The 17,545-nt window shown below is 33.5% G+C and overlaps 3 protein-coding genes across 13 annotated transcripts; 2 read left to right on the forward strand and 1 right to left on the reverse strand.

Moving 5' to 3' along the window:
- The first annotated feature begins 638 nt into the window (after window positions 1-638).
- SEN2 (splicing endonuclease 2) lies at window positions 639-3,314 on the forward strand. Of its 4 annotated transcripts, XR_016067249.1 has the most exons (3): window positions 639-831; window positions 1,978-2,857; window positions 2,945-3,314. XR_016067249.1 is itself a non-coding variant. In XM_011091054.3 (2 exons), exon 2 carries the CDS (start codon window positions 2,016-2,018, stop codon window positions 2,751-2,753), a length of 738 nt encoding a protein of 245 aa, XP_011089356.1. In that variant the 5' UTR covers window positions 639-831; window positions 1,978-2,015; the 3' UTR covers window positions 2,754-3,314. The 4 variants fall into 4 exon arrangements, 3 of the variants coding, with proteins under 3 accessions (XP_011089356.1, XP_088740687.1, XP_088740686.1); XM_011091054.3 differs by having other exon boundaries at window positions 1,978-3,314; XM_088884561.1 differs by having other exon boundaries at window positions 2,013-3,314.
- Window positions 3,315-5,448: 2,134 nt separating this feature from the next.
- LOC105170334 (tetraspanin-3) lies at window positions 5,449-8,523 on the reverse strand. Its single transcript, XM_011091055.3, has 2 exons — window positions 7,889-8,523; window positions 5,449-5,959 (listed from the first exon to the last, which is right to left on the reverse strand). Exons 1-2 carry the CDS (start codon window positions 8,402-8,404, stop codon window positions 5,615-5,617), a joined length of 861 nt encoding a protein of 286 aa, XP_011089357.1. The 5' UTR covers window positions 8,405-8,523; the 3' UTR covers window positions 5,449-5,614.
- A 3,194-nt stretch (window positions 8,524-11,717) lies between these two features.
- On the forward strand, window positions 11,718-17,200 carry LOC105170335 (uncharacterized). 8 transcript variants are annotated; one of them, XM_088884330.1, is made up of 7 exons: window positions 11,718-11,870; window positions 12,002-12,373; window positions 12,524-12,859; window positions 13,049-13,122; window positions 13,481-13,553; window positions 13,951-14,049; window positions 16,892-17,200. In XM_088884330.1, exons 2-6 carry the CDS (start codon window positions 12,371-12,373, stop codon window positions 14,020-14,022), a joined length of 558 nt encoding a protein of 185 aa, XP_088740456.1. In that variant the 5' UTR covers window positions 11,718-11,870; window positions 12,002-12,370; the 3' UTR covers window positions 14,023-14,049; window positions 16,892-17,200. The 8 variants fall into 8 exon arrangements, 5 of the variants coding, with proteins under 5 accessions (XP_088740456.1, XP_088740453.1, XP_011089358.1 ...); XR_016067126.1 differs by lacking the exon at window positions 13,951-14,049 and having other exon boundaries at window positions 12,524-12,953; XM_088884327.1 differs by having other exon boundaries at window positions 12,524-13,122.
- Window positions 17,201-17,545: the final 345 nt, after the last annotated feature.

The raw sequence follows: 17,545 nt of genomic DNA on the forward strand, positions 1-17,545 counted from the left end.
ATGTTATTTAAATAATTAGGATTGGAGGAGAGGACAAGTCTGAATAATTAACGTAGAGGTTGAATTATTAATTACTACTTATCATCAAACTACATATCTTAATCAACCGTTAACTGTCTTTTCTCAGTCTCTCCAAAGTCTTGGTGGCTAGTTGAGTTAGGTCCGGACTTCACCACTTCACTACTCCTCAATTACTTTTGTTTCATTAATTATTTCGTTTGCCTATAATTTTCGTGTTCTGGCGGCCTTACGGAAAAATCACTTGACCACAAAAAAAGAATAATTAAGTGATAATTTTAATATTCATTAATGATATATATTAAGTTATAAAAATTTGTCATAAAGTTGTCACTGTAGTCAATTAGTAAGGCATGAATACTGATGGTGTATTGGCACTAAGTAATTATTATCGTTGATTTGTTACTATTTATTAATAATTATATCGTATCAAGAATTAAAAATAAAAGACATAGTATGACTATATAATATAGTGAAATGATGATTGATATTGGGCTTCATGGAACTGAGCCCAGTGGAATATCTGTAGGCCCAGCCCATGAAACTTCCACCTAAGCCCAAGTCCAAAGCAAAAATAATTTTATCTAATTTATTGTCTGAATAATGTGTTGTCTAAATTATTTCATTTTCATATCAGAATAGTATATCTACTACCACGCAGCCTTGTCGCCCGGAGCCGCCGTGTCGGCGAGTGTATTGGACTACCCGTCGCTTTGTATCGACCAGCATTTCAACTTGGAAGGGGGAGGGGGTTGGAGTTCGCATTTGGATTCGGCCATTCCTGAGGTCCCTGCTCAAAGTCAAAACTCTAAGGTGCATTTATACGAACAGCTGGTGTTCATTGGATGCTTTTGGGGTTGAAGTTTTTTTATTTTATAAATGAGTCCATAGTGCGACGTTTATGTAGAATTTTTTTCTATTTGTGCAGCGACTGTTTGCTTTTCTTTTGCATTTTTATTTAATTTCTTGGCGTTTTTGTGTACTGTGAAGTTCCCGCGCTGTGTGTCTTTCAAATTCCGGGATTCCTCTAATAATATTATCTTGGTTTTGAAATTAAGTTGGTGCTTGTGAACTACAGCGTCGGTGGATTTTGTATCGTTTAGTTAAATCAAGATGGTCATTGACGATCATTTCTTGTGCCTATGAGGCTTTGCGATTGTAGTTAGTGACTTTACTAGGACAAAGGAGAGAAGCCAGATATGACTTTACTACGATCACTCAAATACTTCTGTTAGTTTGTTGATTTTTCTCCTTCATTCATTCTCTTTTGGGCTGATACATATTGTTTTCAAGTTGGTAAATATACGTAATGGTGCTCCTGAAAATTGGTTGTGTTAGATCAATCCCATTGAAAATAATGTGTTAAGATAGTCTTTTCTTTTATTATGTTATTTCGGGATCAATAGATTTAAATTCTTGTTCCTTATTCTTTTCTCCTGAAATTAATTTTCTATTTTCCTATTGAAACTGGTCATTTTCGATAGGAAAGTTCGCTCTCTTCTGGTTCACGTAAACTACACAGAACTTTGTTCTTAGTGCCTGCATTGTAGTTACTATGAAGCCTGGTTTGCTTCAATGTCAGGGTTTTTGTCGCACCATAGCTAATACATCTGTCATTTGCAATTCTATACTATTTGTAGTTAACCAGCAGTTTGTTGCTCTCTTGTGGTCTGACAAAAGATAATTACCTTTATCAGCATTCATGCCTTATGTATAAAAGTTTATTTAATGCATTTATCATAAATCTTTTTACCTATTGAATTTAATATAACAGATGGTGGGCGTTTACTATAAGTCTGCTATTTTTACATGATATATGGTTATCTGTGTTCTTGAAAATATTTTGAAGAGATAATTATGGTAATCATGGTTATCTCAAAGCTCTATATCCATGGTGGACGAAAAGAAAATGTTCTTGTACTATATTTTGCTTACTTTCTTCACTTTTGGCATTTTCAGAAGCATAAAGGGTCTTATCATATCCTGTGAAGCAGATTATGGCACCAAGGTGGAAAGGAAGAGCGGCTGAAGCAAAAGCCCTCGCCGAACCCTTGTCCAAAATTGTATCTCGGCTTCAATCCTCTTTGGTTGAGTCTAATTGTCAAGGACTGCTTTCAGGGTGTAGCGTGCTTCTTGCAGCAGATCCTGAGCAAACTGAACTGTTTAACCATGCATGTTTTGGTCGTCCCATTATTACCTCAGAGAAGGATAAGCAATGGTTTCAATTAAGTCTCGAGGAAGCTCTTTACTTATGCTCTGTGATGAAATGCATCAAAATTGTTGGTGACGATAAGTGCGTAAAAGATGAGGAACAGTTGTGGCACTACATGACGTCCAAGAGGGCTTGTTTCCCAATTTTGTTCAAAGCATATTCTCATCTTCGCATGAAGAACTGGGTGGTGAGGGCAGGATCTCAGTATGGCGTTGACTTTGTTGCATATCGTCATCATCCAGCTCTAGTGCACTCTGAATATGCGGTTCTCGTCTTATCCGATGAAGAGGGAGACAGAAGCGCCCGGCTGAGGGTTTGGTCCGATTTTCATTGTACACTTCGACTTTGTGGTAGTGTTGCAAAAACTTTGTTGGTTCTTCACGTCAGCAAAAATGGTAATGGTGCTATGTCTTCTTCAAGTTTGGAGCATTACTGTGTTGAGGAGAGGATTGTCACCAGGTGGAATCCCGAGCAAAGCCGCGAGAACCAAGCAATTGTACAGAAGAAGTTATGCAAGTCATGAACTTAGTTCTCTATGTTATGCAATTCCGGATCTGTTGTAAGATTACCTTACCCTGTAAACACATGGAGATCATTACAAAAAGCTCCCTCGAGGCTTAAATACAGGTGAAGTCTTTTACTTTTCTGAAATTACATCTACCTCCCCAAGCTGCATGTTAGAATTGAATTTAGTCAGATTGTAAACACTTGCAGAAAATATGACAAGAAGGTAACTGTAAAACAAAAGAGTCACGTGGTTTGGAGAATTCTTTTCCGTACACACGGTTCAAGATTGATTCTTACTGAATTGTTTCGAGAAAATTTAGTTGAATCTGGGATCACCAGATTTAGATGTAATATTGGGACAGAATTCGCACTCGAATACAACCAATACTCTGTGGGAGGTGGATGTAATCCTGGAAGACCAAACGTTTGGTTTTTGTAATTATATTGAAAGCATAGGATTTGTCACAATTCATGTAAAGCATGATTGATCACATGCATGCTTTTCTCCATCCCTTTATGCAACACTGTCGTTTTGCTGAGCACTATAGTATAGTATGATATTATCTTTTCAAGCCGAGAGCTTTGTATTGTTAGTTTCTTTATTTAGTGGGTGACTCCACTCCTCAATTTAACTCAATTTGTTTGTAGTTGTGCTTCTAATACATAATGAAAAGCAACAATTATTACAATAAGTGCGTTTTGTAATAGCACTTAAAAAGCAATTAGTAAGCCAAAGTCATTTATGAAATATATAGGGATTGGAAATTGGAGATGCACATTTGCTGTTAATGGAGGGACAAATATGTTGTTTTGTTCTTTTTGGTGATCTTTTTTCTTAAAAAAAAAATATTGATAAAAAGTGAAAATAACTATTCAAATATTAGGTTAGTTCTTGGGATTTGACTGTTTTATGTTGAACGGAATTATGATTATTCCTTGAAAATATTATACATTTATATTACCAAAAAAAGTTTAAATTATACATATATATTTGATTTTGGGTTACAAAAATGCAGAATCAGAAGGGAAGCCCACTCTTTATCAGAGCCAGGTTTCGATCCTGGGACCTGTGGGTTATGGGCCCACCACGCTTCCGCTGCGCCACTCTGATTTTTGTTGAAGTTCTATCCGTTAAAAGCTACCTGTATCGTAATCTCCTCCTTACTTTTATAAAAAGGATAATCATATATTAAGTCAACATCTTAATCAATATATCCATAAATAATAATCACATTACAATAAGTAATAAAAAATATATTACAAAATTACTCACCATATCTAAATTCCAATCACATTTATTTATTTTTTTATCTTTATTCAATTTCAAATCTAATACTAACTTGAGCGGCAGAGTGTTAACGTCTTTTTTGCAGGTCGTCCATCGGCCCAAACATTGAACAATAGTTCATATCCATTGAACTCGTGCATTTTTTGAACGCATCACATTTTATTTTTTAAAATTAATATTTAATTTAATTATAATTATAATTTTTAATTTAAAAAAAAAAAACAATATCAATCACCTATTAATATAAAGCCAATCTTTTAACATCAAAATATGATGATCTGCGTCAAAATCCAACCCCCACCATATCACCCCACTTCCCCGGATCCATGTCCAATTTCGGATCCTCTTGCACATGCAATTGCTTATATTACATAACTACAACACAAAATGAATCTATTTTAACAAGTAAACATGCCACCTTTCTTGGAGTATAAAAAACACCCCATGCATTTCCCACCACTTTTCCATGTGGCCTGTCACTTTCTTCACTAACTTCCCCAAAAACCCACACATCAAAGTAAAATAAAATCCATTTCTATTTTCTATTCTATTTAATATACAGATGTGATGTGTGTAAAAATTAAATTATCTATTTCATTTAAAAAGAAAATTATATTTATAGACTATTGATATACATGGTTCAAGGAAATTTGACTCAAGGAAGAGCAAAAAGGCCCAAGGTTCTTCATTGGCAATTTAAAAGCTCGTGGGGGGTGATTATCCAAAATATTAGTGGGTTTAGCTCAAGAATGTGGTCCAACAAGTGGTGACCGACCCAAGATCCATATTTAAATGCTCCCACATGGCGTACACCTGAACCGTCAAGTGTACCTTATAAACAACATGGAAGACACATGTCAAGAGAGATTCCCTAAAAACTTCATACTCTTGGATAAGAAGGACTCCTTGCGGATTAGGAGTCCTCGTCTATGAAGGATCCCCTCAATGTGGAGAATGACTTGCATCAATAAGATTAACAGAAGACAAGATTGTGGCTTACCCAACAATTTTTATCTATTCTGCCCAAGAATAGGTCACACGTGCATAATCCCAACGAATGAGACACCCCTTAAAAATATAGGTTTGATCCCTAGGCAATGGATGCCTTCCAAATGCTGGAATATTGGTGTCAACTCTAAATTTGCCTTCTCATTTGCACTCTTAACACGATTCTCATTACAATTTATATTTCGTAATTATTTTATTTTAAACCTAATACTAACTTGAACATCGAAGTGTTAACGTGTTTGCTTTTGTAAAATTTCATTTCTCAAGTTTTTCTATTTCTTGGCCCAAGTCCAAACTCATCAGACCCATACTATTTTCGTACACATCATATATATATATATAGATATTAAATGAGATTGAAAATACAATAAGATTTGAAATAAAAAATCGAACCGAAATAAGATGCAAGAAGCAATTACAAAATATACAAAAGGCAAATTTTTCTTTAAAAGAGAGTCAAGAGAACCACAGCAATTACAAGTCCCTTTTCCATCTACTAAAAACTAAACAAACTGCAATTCCCACACTGTGCTTGAAAATGATCTTAAAATTTCAATAATTCATTCCTCTGGTGAAAGCTTCTAAAAATGTATCCTGCTGGGCTGTGCCTTCTCCATCCGGGTCTCGCCGTAAGGCTCGTCATTGTCGATCCGTTTGTTGTGCCTGAAAGCTGCGCAGGCAACGACGTACAGTATAACGAGGAGGATCAGTATGACGATATTGATGACTGAGACTTTCCTCCAGCTCTTCTTCAAGCTGGCTAACACGCCGGCTTTACAAGAGTCGCAGTTGTAGCATAGTTGTTCTTGGTCGTTGCTCCACCGCAAGCAATCGGGGTCGCTTCCCACGAGTCCACCTCCGGGGTTCCAGACTGTCTCGTTTATGTACGTGAAGCCACATGATGTGGGGGGTTTGCAACATCCGGACTACATAAACCATGGGTTAAGACTTTCGTTAGCGAAAAACAAGTAATACATCCATGACCATGAATCAAGAATTTGGATTTGAGAGAAAGAACTGCAGAAAGACGCCAAATCACTCCATATCATATGAATCTACTATTTCGACTCCAAAAGGCCCTAAAACGAGAGCTCAAGATTCCAGATCCATTGCATCATGAAATTTTCAATTAAGCTCAATGGATTGACCATTATAAAATTCTAAAATCTTTAATCGCATATCCATCAAATTTAAACACAACCTTAGATCAGATGATACAAGTATTTTTAGGAGCTAAATCCCTATCGACGACTTTCAAACCAAGGGAATAAACGCAAAGTGCATCAAAACATGAGATAAGCCAAAATACTATGACCTGCTTTTCAAACACCATATAAAGAAACATAAGAAATAAAGGTCTGGCATACTTTTAACTTGATTCCTTAGCTCACCCAAATCAATTATTGATCTTTCAAAACTCAATAAAGTAAGAAAGCCAATCAACCAGTTTCATCATCAAAGTCATCCTCACCAAACCAACCTTTTAAAAAATCTATACTGCAGTTTCTCAGGTGTTACATCATAGATATTTCTACAATTCTAATAACTTAAACACACAATTAAGTCAAATCATTCTGAATATATTACATACCTTAGTCACATATATCTTCGCCAAAAAACAGTTGCTAAGCATTTAAAACGTTATTAAGTTGTACTGAAAAGGGGCTGAAAACATAAAGCCCCACACATCAGCAACTAGAATATCCTAGAACCCGCTAAGAAAACTCCCAAATTATTACCAAAGCCTGCTCTTGATCAATTTCAAGGAAAAATCCTAGTAGTACACAACATGGTGTACACAGAGTGCAGCCCATCCCTAAAATACAGAAAAGTTGACCTCAAAACAATAGAAAAATAAGCAATAGAACTGACAGCCTATCTTCATCCTTATAGAATTAAATACCAAGAAAATATCCTCAGTCATCACTCATCAGATGATTAATATGTAATAAGAGGACCTATCTGTTAAGTCAGACCATGTGAAGAAGTATGGAGCACGTCACTGGCAATTACTCATCAATGCTTGCGAAAAAGGCCCATGTCATGAAAACTTCCCTTACTAAGAAAAGAGTACTTGAAATGTATACAAAAGAAAAGGGAAGTCTTTTTGGCTTCTGGCAGCTGAGGAAAGACACATGCTGAATTTACAAGAAACCATTCTAAGTTACAGCAAAGAAAAAGGAACCAAGAGGACTAAGAACAGTGCTGAAATGTTGCTATCTATCCTTTTTCATTACAAGAAGCAAGCAAGTAAAGAAAAGCCGAAAATGGAGGATTCTTGAAGTAAAGAGGATTTTCACCGAAAAGCTCATCCATCCATCCACAGACTCCAATGAAAACGTTCAATAAAAGAATTCTACTTTATTCATGAATGTAAAGAAAAAACCAGCATCTTCTTCTGAAGATCAACTGAGTCTGAGTGCCCATCATTAAAAACGACAAGGAAAAGTGGTTTTCATGTCTCAATATTGCAGGATAAAGGCTGAAACTTTGAAAAGATGACTCTATTCACATAATCAGACAGAAAACTATGGAGAGCCCAGGTGTTCCCCTATCATTTCTCTCAACTTTATCCATCATTTTTTCTATAAAGTGAATGATTGTTTCATTGACTCTGAACTGCCAATCCCTTTTGGTAAAATTCCGGGTTTATCTATTAATCACAAGCATTAATTGAAAAACAGTGTTTAAATTTGAAGTCCAAAGACAGTTCTTTTTTGAGCTGCTCCAAAGTTGTAACTTTTTTGAAGAGTGTTGGCAGCTTTTGGGCACTCACTATATCAATTAGATGAACAATAAAGAGTGAAAAAACAAAGTAAGCTGAAAATTAGAGAAAAAAATCACTTTGTATTTACCTCAATAGGACTGAGTTTTCTGAGGTAGAACATCTCGGCGGACTCAGGAACACCCGCAAAAGTCCTGCCCATCTTCCGACACACATGAGAGTCCCTTATGCAAGAACTGATCTTACTCCAGTAGCTCTCACTCGCCACCCGATCCGCGAGCCAAGTACCTGAGTAATCCCGGAGCGAGTAGTCGAGGTAAACCCGGTTCAGGACGGGCTGGCCTGAGCCCTTGTCGGTAACGGCGTAGGCAAAGATGACGAAGCCTATGAGGGCGGCGACGATAAAGAACATGGCCCACAGGTAGAGGTACATGAGGAAGTTGTTGCGGTAGCAAGCGCCGGCGAAGCCGGCAAGGGAGACGACCATTATGGCAACGCCGATGATGATGACTGGCCACTGGAGGAACTTCATGCAGTCGGTGTTGTTGGCACGGCTGCTCAGCCATATGCCGCCGCCTAGGATGGGGATTGAAAGGAGGAAAGTGAGGAAGTTAAGGAAGCCGATTAGGTGGTTGCTGGTTCTCATGGTGCTGCGGGGGGGTTGAGGAAGTTTTTGAATTTCTTGTTTCTGTTTGTGCAAGTTTACTGTAATGTACTGATGTATGTTTCTTGGGAGGAGATATGTATGTGTGTGTATATATATAGGGTGTGTAATAAAGGTTTTGGGAAAATTAGATACTTTGGTTCGAGTGTTTGTAGCGTGGCTCAGTTTTCTTAATGTGATTGACTAAACTACCCTCCACAAATTGGGTGACTCCTTCATCTTTTGTTCATGTTTCTTAGTAGGTCAAGCTTTAAATCCACTTGCATTTATGATCTTATTAGTAATCAATTTAAGCAAAGCCGGGATAGGTAAATCTTTAAAAAAGAAAAAGATTTGTATTTAGATTTGAAAAATAAATATAATTGACCGATAACGAATTAAAATCAATTAATAAGAGTTGATTGAGTTTGATTAATTAAATTTAACAAACCAAATATTTTGATCGTTAAACTTTCAAATTCTATTTAAGCTCGATTCTATTAACATAAATACAATAAAATTTATTCGAAAATATGAAATTGATCGAGCTCGATTCATATTTAATTCGATTAAATGAACTCAATTCAATCAATAAATAAATTAAAATTGCATAGATTTTTAAAATCGATAATAATTCAAACACGTTTGGAGGTCAAAGTAGTAAAGCAAAAGATGAGAGGAATTATTTAAAATCAAGAAAACAACAAATAGTGTGGATTTCATAAATATGAATATGGTGGTTGCATTACACACTCATAGCTTAGATACTTTTGGAGCCCAGCAAACCCACCACAATAAATAACTTTATTTTTTCCTTTTTAATTGTTCTAAATAATTTGTTAATAATATTTTGGTATATAGATAAGTCATTTTCTCTTCCCTTTTCTCGTTTAATTTGTTGTCCTAAGTTCTGTTGTTTCTTAAACTGTAATTAAATAATTACACCAACATTTTAATAAATTAAACAATATATTAGTTCAATAAATTCATTAATATAACTAAAATAATAAGATAAATTATAATATTTACAGATCTACATAAAATGTGACAAATACACATACATAATACATCCCATGAAATTTAAATCAATAGTCTTAAATATATTCATAAAATTTTAACCATAATTATTAAACTAAAACATCATTGGTTAATTAATCCAAAGTTCTGAAAGTAACAAAAAGTTAAAAGCCATTCCCCACTCATGACTCGGGAATCTTCTGCTCTCAATTTATTAATCTAACACTAATATCCCTAATAAAATCAAGTTTAGCTCAATTAATTATTGTGATTATCTGCTAACCATTTCTTAGAAAAAAAGATGGCAGGTACCATAAATGTCTTGTTATCTCAAGGTTGGGGTTTTACCAACAATTTTGAAATCATATGCTTCAAAACATATGTATTTATGTATGAATATTTATCTCAATTTATTATAATTTATATAATTATATTTTATTATATTGATCGTATTATTTAATTTATTAAAATATTAATATAATTCGTGTAATTATAACTTGTAAAAAAAAAAAAAGGAAAGGTGAGAAGTAGTTGGTGGAATTATTATGAAGAGTTGAACATAAAGAGTGAAAAGTTGTAGCGTTACTTTTTGTTTTTTGGTGGAAATAAATAATAGAAAAGAATTATGATTTAACAGTAGCAAAAATTGAAAATAAAAATTAAAAATAAAACTAAATTGAAGTTGAAGTGATGGAAAAACAATTCATATTTATAATTTATTAATAAGCTGTAGAAGTTGGTGAAGAGTTGTTTATGTCTTTTGGCTTACATCAATTTAATAAAAATAGTTGAAAAATAGAAATTGTAAAATAAAAATACTAATTTTGATTTATTTTTAAAAATAAGTTAATAAGCGCTTGCAAACACCCTCTTAGTCGAGCCCCAATATCATGATTTTTTTTACATAATTAATCAATTTATTTATTAATTAAATTGAGATCAAAAGTAATATTTAAATGAAGAGAGAGAGAGAAAGAGAGAGAGAGAGAGGATTCAAAATTAGGAATCAGAGTTTTGTGAATTGATTTTATTGAAATGTGAAATAATTTAATTTGTTAATTTACATAATTAAAGGCTGGAAATATTATTAAATAATAAAATTGTAGAGGAAGCAGAGTCATTTATGGCCCACAAGAGATTAATAATCTAATGTGCAGACAAATTTCCATATGCCAAAACGGTCAACTGGTCGGTGGTTATGACGAGTGGTCCCCCTGCCTTACATTAATACCCCTAAACTATAACCTAAATTACATCAACATCCTTCAATTTACTCATGATTTGTTATAATTACACATAAATTTTTTATAATTTATTTAATTATATATTCACATAACAAACAAACAACATATTTTAACAAGACAAGTAATGGGGCAGGCCAGTAATGGGCTTCTAAACATCATCTAATGGGCCTATTGGGCCAGATGTAGCAGGCCCTTTGAGCAGATGAGGAAGGCATGAACTGAAAATGAAACCCATTTAACCCTTAAATTTAATCCATACTCAAAATTTGGAAAAGGATTCTTAGTGGCAAATATTTATTTTTAATTTTGTTTAGATTCTGGTGTGAAAAGAGAATATATAAAATTGTAATGTTAAATTAATATATTTTTAATACGTATAAAAGGATATATTTTCACTGGCCTTAAATAGCTGTTTGGTTAAACTTTTCCATAGTAAGCTACAATTCAATGATTTGAATTCCATCTGACGAAGTGGAAGCAGAGACGCGCGGCGTGGCGAGGACTTGAAGAAGATGATGATGATGATGCTGTTGCTCTTGATCTTTTTTTTCTCTTTTTTTGAATTTTATATTTTATAAATTTTAACATATGAATTAAATTAATTATGTGTTTTTATATTTAATAAATATATTAAATATTAAAATTTTATTTATTTTAATTTATATAAATAATATAATTTATTTGTTGTAATTCACATAAATAATTTTAAAATATTATTCAAGACAAAATACCTTAACTAATATTATTTAGGAAAAAATATCATGTAAAATTATTTACTATAATTTATATAAACAATATAGTTTCATAATATATTCAACAGAAAAACAAATTAACTAATAATATTATAGGACAAAAATCATGTATTTCAATTCTAAAAACATATAAATATTAAATTAGTCCTGAATATTTGATACTTTCATATGTAAAAAATGTATAATGATGTAATAATATTTTTTACATATAAATATTATATGAATAATAATTGTTTAGTATTTGTAATAAAATATGAGAAAAAGTAAAGAATTAATCAAAAAAATAAAGTGGGAATATAAGCATAAATATCAGAATACATTGGTGGGCGGTAGAATAACAGTCTCCTCTTTCTTCTCTTCTTTCCTTTTTTTCTGATTTCATTCTTCCACCATCTCCATGGAATAATACACTTCCACGTCAGGGAATAGCAACATTTCTCCCCAACTTCTGATTGAGTAAGTTTGGCAATTCCACATTTTCAGTCTTGTTAGTTTCTGTGTATATATATGTATCTTCGCCTCTTCTGAAGAACATTAAACTGAAAACTACAGAAATCAAAATTTCTTTCTTGATTCTTGCTCTACAGTTTTCAATGAGCACTCTTCCCTCTCCTTCCATCGTTTCCGCTCAAGATTTTACATGGTATCAGAGCCATCTTTGATGGTCTCTGATTAACCCAAACAAGAAACTCCATAAATCGATTTATTGATTTCAAGAATTGAAGGTGACAATGGCAGAGGACCCTGAGGTTCTGAAATTACAGCCAGGAGACAATCCAAGATTCACTCAATTTCTTGTTTTTTCGAGTCCTCAAGTACGTGGGTGGGGTTGTCTGGAGTTTCTCAAAAAATGACTCGTGAATTCATCATCTTGTGTTCCTGGCTTCTTGGCATTCAGAGAGGTGGCATTCGGAGAGGTCACCCCGTTTTCTTATTTTCAGATTTTGATTCTTGATATGGTACAACTGATTACTCTTCTTCTGAATTCTTGTGTTGACTTTGGAAAATGGATTGGGTTGCCTTCACTAGAAAATTACAATTATTTAGGAAAAAAATTTATGACAAAAATTGCCTGTCCATGCAAGTAACTCTGCGGTATTGTGTTTCAGGAAAAGGCGGAGACAGTGGAAGACGAAAATGAGCATGGAGAGGAAGAAAGAGATGGAAAGAGGTTGCGTATTGAAGAGGGTGAGTTAAGTGAAAAGGAGGAGAAGGAGCAACAAGAAGCAAAGAAAATTAGAATTGAGGAGGGTGAACTTAGCGATGAAGGATTATTGAGGGCTGTAAGATCACTATCGCCGTCATCTTTGTCATCGGTTGAGCTGGAAAGTGAAATTGAAGCTGCACCATCACCTCCCAAAGAGAATAATATAGTTGTAGGCAACAACAAAAATGATGGAAAACGTAGCACTAAGAATAGACAGTTGCCTTGGAGGATTGAGTCGGTGATGTTCAGTCGGATTCCTCCTGAGTTGTTGTTTCACATCCTCAAATTTCTCTCTTCTGAGTTATCTGGATTTGTCCAATATTTTGCACAATGTGTGTGTGTGTGTGTTTCAACCTGGGGTTTGTTGTTTTTTGTTGAGTGGTTTTTTATTGACATAGTTTATACTTTTCTTATAATGGAACTGCAGGACCTTGTTTCTTGCTCAATGATTTGTAGATTCCTAAATTTTGCCTCTGCGGACGAATCCTTGTGGTGTCGCCTGTTAGTACTCTTTCCTCTGCTCCCTTCACCAGCCCCAACCACCCCATACATAAACTAAAAGAAGTAAAAAGAAAAAGAAAAATAAAAACAGAGCCTGGTCCAACAGAGGGGATTTCTTACCTTTCTACTAATGCTTTTTTCGTGCATGATTATTGCTGTTGTGACATCTTTTTCATGTTCTGCTTGGTCGTATTGCACTTGTATGTTGATGAACAATCTGATAAGACACTCCCTTTCTGCTGTTTTCCATGGGCAGCTATGTCTGGTCTGTGCATCCTAGAAACTTGCAATCGTCTACATATATATTTTCATCTATGAACTTCGAATGAGAAAATTTATAAATATTTGCTGCTTGTAGATATTGTATGCGGTGGGGTCTATTGCCACCTAAAAGGCCGCGTGAATGTGCTTGGAAGAAGCTTTACATCCAGGCAAGTTTGGTTTCTAAGTTTTAAGTTCTGTCATTTTTTAACAAAGAAAAATTACAATGTGAAAATGCTATATCTTATCTTAACCCTTCATAAATGGAGGAGTGTGTTGTCACATACTGTTTGTTTGTCTTTTTCGACTTTCCGGAACCCAATTTGCTTTCACGTACTTGTCTTTCTATTGAATTGGATAGTTCACATTGAGAAATCTTTAACTCACGTTTTTGGCTTGCTTTTGCTTTGTCTCGGCAACTTTAGAGTTTTTAAAATCTCTATTTTCTATCAGTTTTGTGGATGTGACCTCCTTTTCTTTTGAATTTATTATATTTATAGCTATGAAATGATTTTGTGGTCGGAAAATGTCAATTATTTCGCCTATAGCTGATCATGGTTAATGCAGCTCCCTTTCTATGGTTTCATTGTCATGCCACTCTTGGTCCTTGTTGAAATCTTTGGAAAGGTCTGTTGGTAACGAAATCAACGATCTATTTTAGGAGCAGTAAGTAATGTATATGCTTTTCCTAGTATTATCTTTGATACCAATCAATTTCACCTATGTGGGTCTTGATGCATAACTGTGATTCTCTGAAATCTAAGTGCCATCCTCCACTCTGTTTCTTGTATTTGAGCTTTACTTTAAGAGATCTTAACTCGACTGTGATGAAACTTCGTAAACCAATTGCTAGTCCCCTAGTTTATGAACCCACAGAATTATTTTTGTGATGTGCATCCAAAAAGGTTTCTTCCTTATGCAGTATCTGTTGCTTATGCCTTTCAAAAAGTGCCTGAATGATTTATCGATGTTCTTTTCTTCCGTGTGTTAGTTTTTACATAATTCTGTTGCTTATGCCTTTCAAAGAATGCCAGAACTGTACTATGGAGGCTATTTCTTTGCGCCAAACGCATGTAGCATACAATTATAAAAGGGTTTCACCTTACTTGGTATATCATTTTTTAGTAATACATGTGACATGCATTTATTTGGTTCTTCACGTGAAGCATTAGTTAGTATATAACATCCAATGTATTTGATTATACAAGTCAAGCATACAAGTATAGGTGATCTATAATCGTTTATTGAAACACAGAGGGGCTAGAATATATTGGTTGGCAAGTTATGTGCGAACTAAATGGCTTCGTTTCATTAAGCATAGTGTTGAAAACAAAAGGTTTAATTCGGATTTAAACGCTCAACTGAAACACACGTTGGTTGCTAAAAGTATGCATTTTGACGACATTCTAGAACCTAATGGTAGTTGTATCTTCATCTTTCTTTCTTCATGTTTCTAACGAAAGGTAACCAGTGCTCAATTAATTCTTCTCTCCTGATTTTTTCCCCATATTTTTAAATCGAGAAAGGTTGAAACTATTGATTTTACACTTTGTAAACTACAAAACTCGAATTTACTGCACTAATTTCTGTGGAAATCCCTCACTGTCACCATTTTGATTTGGAAATAATGGGATCATTGAATTTTGAGGTTGCTCAAAATGTGGAGGATGCAAGCATTGGGTTGAGACTTAAATTGGAGAACAAACCTCCTCTCTCTTTGTGGACTTATTCCTTATTCATTTATTGAGTTGGGTTTTCTTCATGTGGTGGTTTCAAAATTTTTTGTTGTTATACATTTATTATCCTTGTGTGATTTTACAGAAACCACATTCGTTTATGTTATTAACATCATCATCTTTGCAGGTGTATCATAGAAAAATATGTTGGAAAATTTATATTATACAACAACGAATTATTTGATTGGTGAACCTTGAAAATAAAATGCTATATGCTAAAATGTTGAATGGTTGTCTAGATGCCAAATTTAAATTTCTCTTCCAAGATGAGTAATTTTTTGTGAATATTTGTAATTTCAGTTTTTGTTAAATGATTTTTAAGGAACACAAACTTTTGGTAACTTAATAAATATTAACATGTAGAACTTTTTTCCTTTTTATTATTAAAATGGAGAACTTGTTTTCTTTTTATTATTAAAATGAAGAACTTTTTTTCTCTTTATTTATGTTACCCACAATTTAGTTTTCTTTTTTACTCAAAGATTTGTTCTCTCATACCAAATGTTTTTTTTGTTACCCAATGAAGTTTTCAAAATCGGTATGAAGTGTGTACTAATTTTTCTTCAAAGAAAACGAAGTATAAATGGACAAAGTTTGGAATGTATTTAATCATTATTCATCTACTTGCTTTTTGAAAATGCATGAAATGTCGTAATTTTTCACTTCCTGATAATTGTGTTAAATTTTTAATTTTTGTAACTAATAACTCATTTAAAATATTTTTTTAGTTCTTTGAAAAACTTAAGATGCACGTCGTTTCCTATTTTTGAAAAAATGGATTGATGTAAAATATACTTTTTGATTTTCAAAGAAGTGCATAATTAATTTTTCTTGTGATAAATGATAACAAAAGGCATGTATTATTAATGATTGTACTTGTCAAGATACTGAAAAAGCTTTTTAAGATACGTAGTCACAGGTATTATGAAAATAATAAATATACTTGGCATCTAGACAAATATTCATCAATTTAGTATGTGCTATTTTATTTTCTAAGTTCACAAGTGAATTGATTTGTGGTTGTATAATAACAATATTCCAATAAATTTTGCTGTGATGCACCTATAAAGTCCAGATGTCAATAATGTAAACAAATATGGCGATTTTGTAAAATTTGTACAAGAATCATAAATGTTATGACAGACAAAAAGTTTTGAGACAACAACATGGGAACCTAACACAATTTATGAATCAAGAATAAATCAACAAAAATAGTGGAGGATGATCTCCCGTGTAGGCCTCAACTCTAATGTCTCCCGCATCCAACACATTTAAAGTTGTCTCAAAATTCATAATCCTATGTCTTCCAAATGAGAATGGTGAGAATGTGAAGGTTCTGTAGAAATTAGTTACACATCGAGTTCTTGTAGTGTACAAAGAAAAATCCAATGGTTTTGTCATTTCTTGAATTTTAAATATGGGGAAAAAATTTGTAGAGGGAATGGATAGGGACAACGGTTGCTTTTTTGTTAGAAAATGACAATGGGGAAGAGAGAGATACACTACTTTGGTTCTAAATGATGTTAAAATGCATTTTTTTAAGCAATCAAAGTGAAGTAGTTTTAGTTCAGTGTTTAAATTCATATTTTGACCTTTAGTTTCCAGCACTATTCTTAGTGAGACGATGTTATTTAGATAAGCATAGAACTGAAAAACCAAATATAGACTCTAGCGCCTTGAGGTTTAATAAACGAGTATGGATAGACCATAGATTTCATGTTACAATTGCGTTGTGTATTACTTATAAAGACTCGTCCATTTGTTTTCTTCAGGTTGACATTAGAACAAAGGAAGCATGGTTTAAGCTAATATCGGTCATCGACTAATGTAGTCGAAGTGGCGTATCATACGACACCATTGAAGTTGATATCAACAAAAGAGTTCACCCGACGAACCTATCTTGGACTTGTTTCATAGCGACGGTCTCAGATTGTCTTCCGAATATGTCTAATGGGTTTTAGAAGATTTTTTTTTAAATGTAAATTAGCACTCGTTGTTTATAGAATTTCAGCATTCTTTGTATGATATGAAAGATTGTACTTGTATTTTACCTAAAGCAATAAAGACTGTTATTCGTTTTATGTCCAAAGAAGTAAAATTTTTAAATTTTGTACATTTCCTGATTTCTATGAACTAGTAAAATGCAAGTGCATTGTTGTTAAATATAAACTTTTTTAGAAATATTTAATTTATATTGAATGGCAATAACAGAAAATTCAATAAAATTGAGAAATATTTTAATTTTTTACAAGGTATGAATATAAAATAACATTATAGAAAATACATAAGTTTTTAATTGTACGGTTTATATATGTTTCACAATATTGAATGATAAAAAAGCTTGTTTACTTTTATTCGTTTGGAAGTACCATCAGCATGGGGGCATGAAGAAATCCGAGATTCGAAAAATACATCTTTAATGCTTT

This window comes from Sesamum indicum, linkage group LG9 (genome assembly GCF_026168435.1).
Source record: "Sesamum indicum cultivar Baizhima isolate 11 linkage group LG9, ASM2616843v1, whole genome shotgun sequence".
Lineage (NCBI taxonomy): Eukaryota > Viridiplantae > Streptophyta > Magnoliopsida > Lamiales > Pedaliaceae > Sesamum > Sesamum indicum.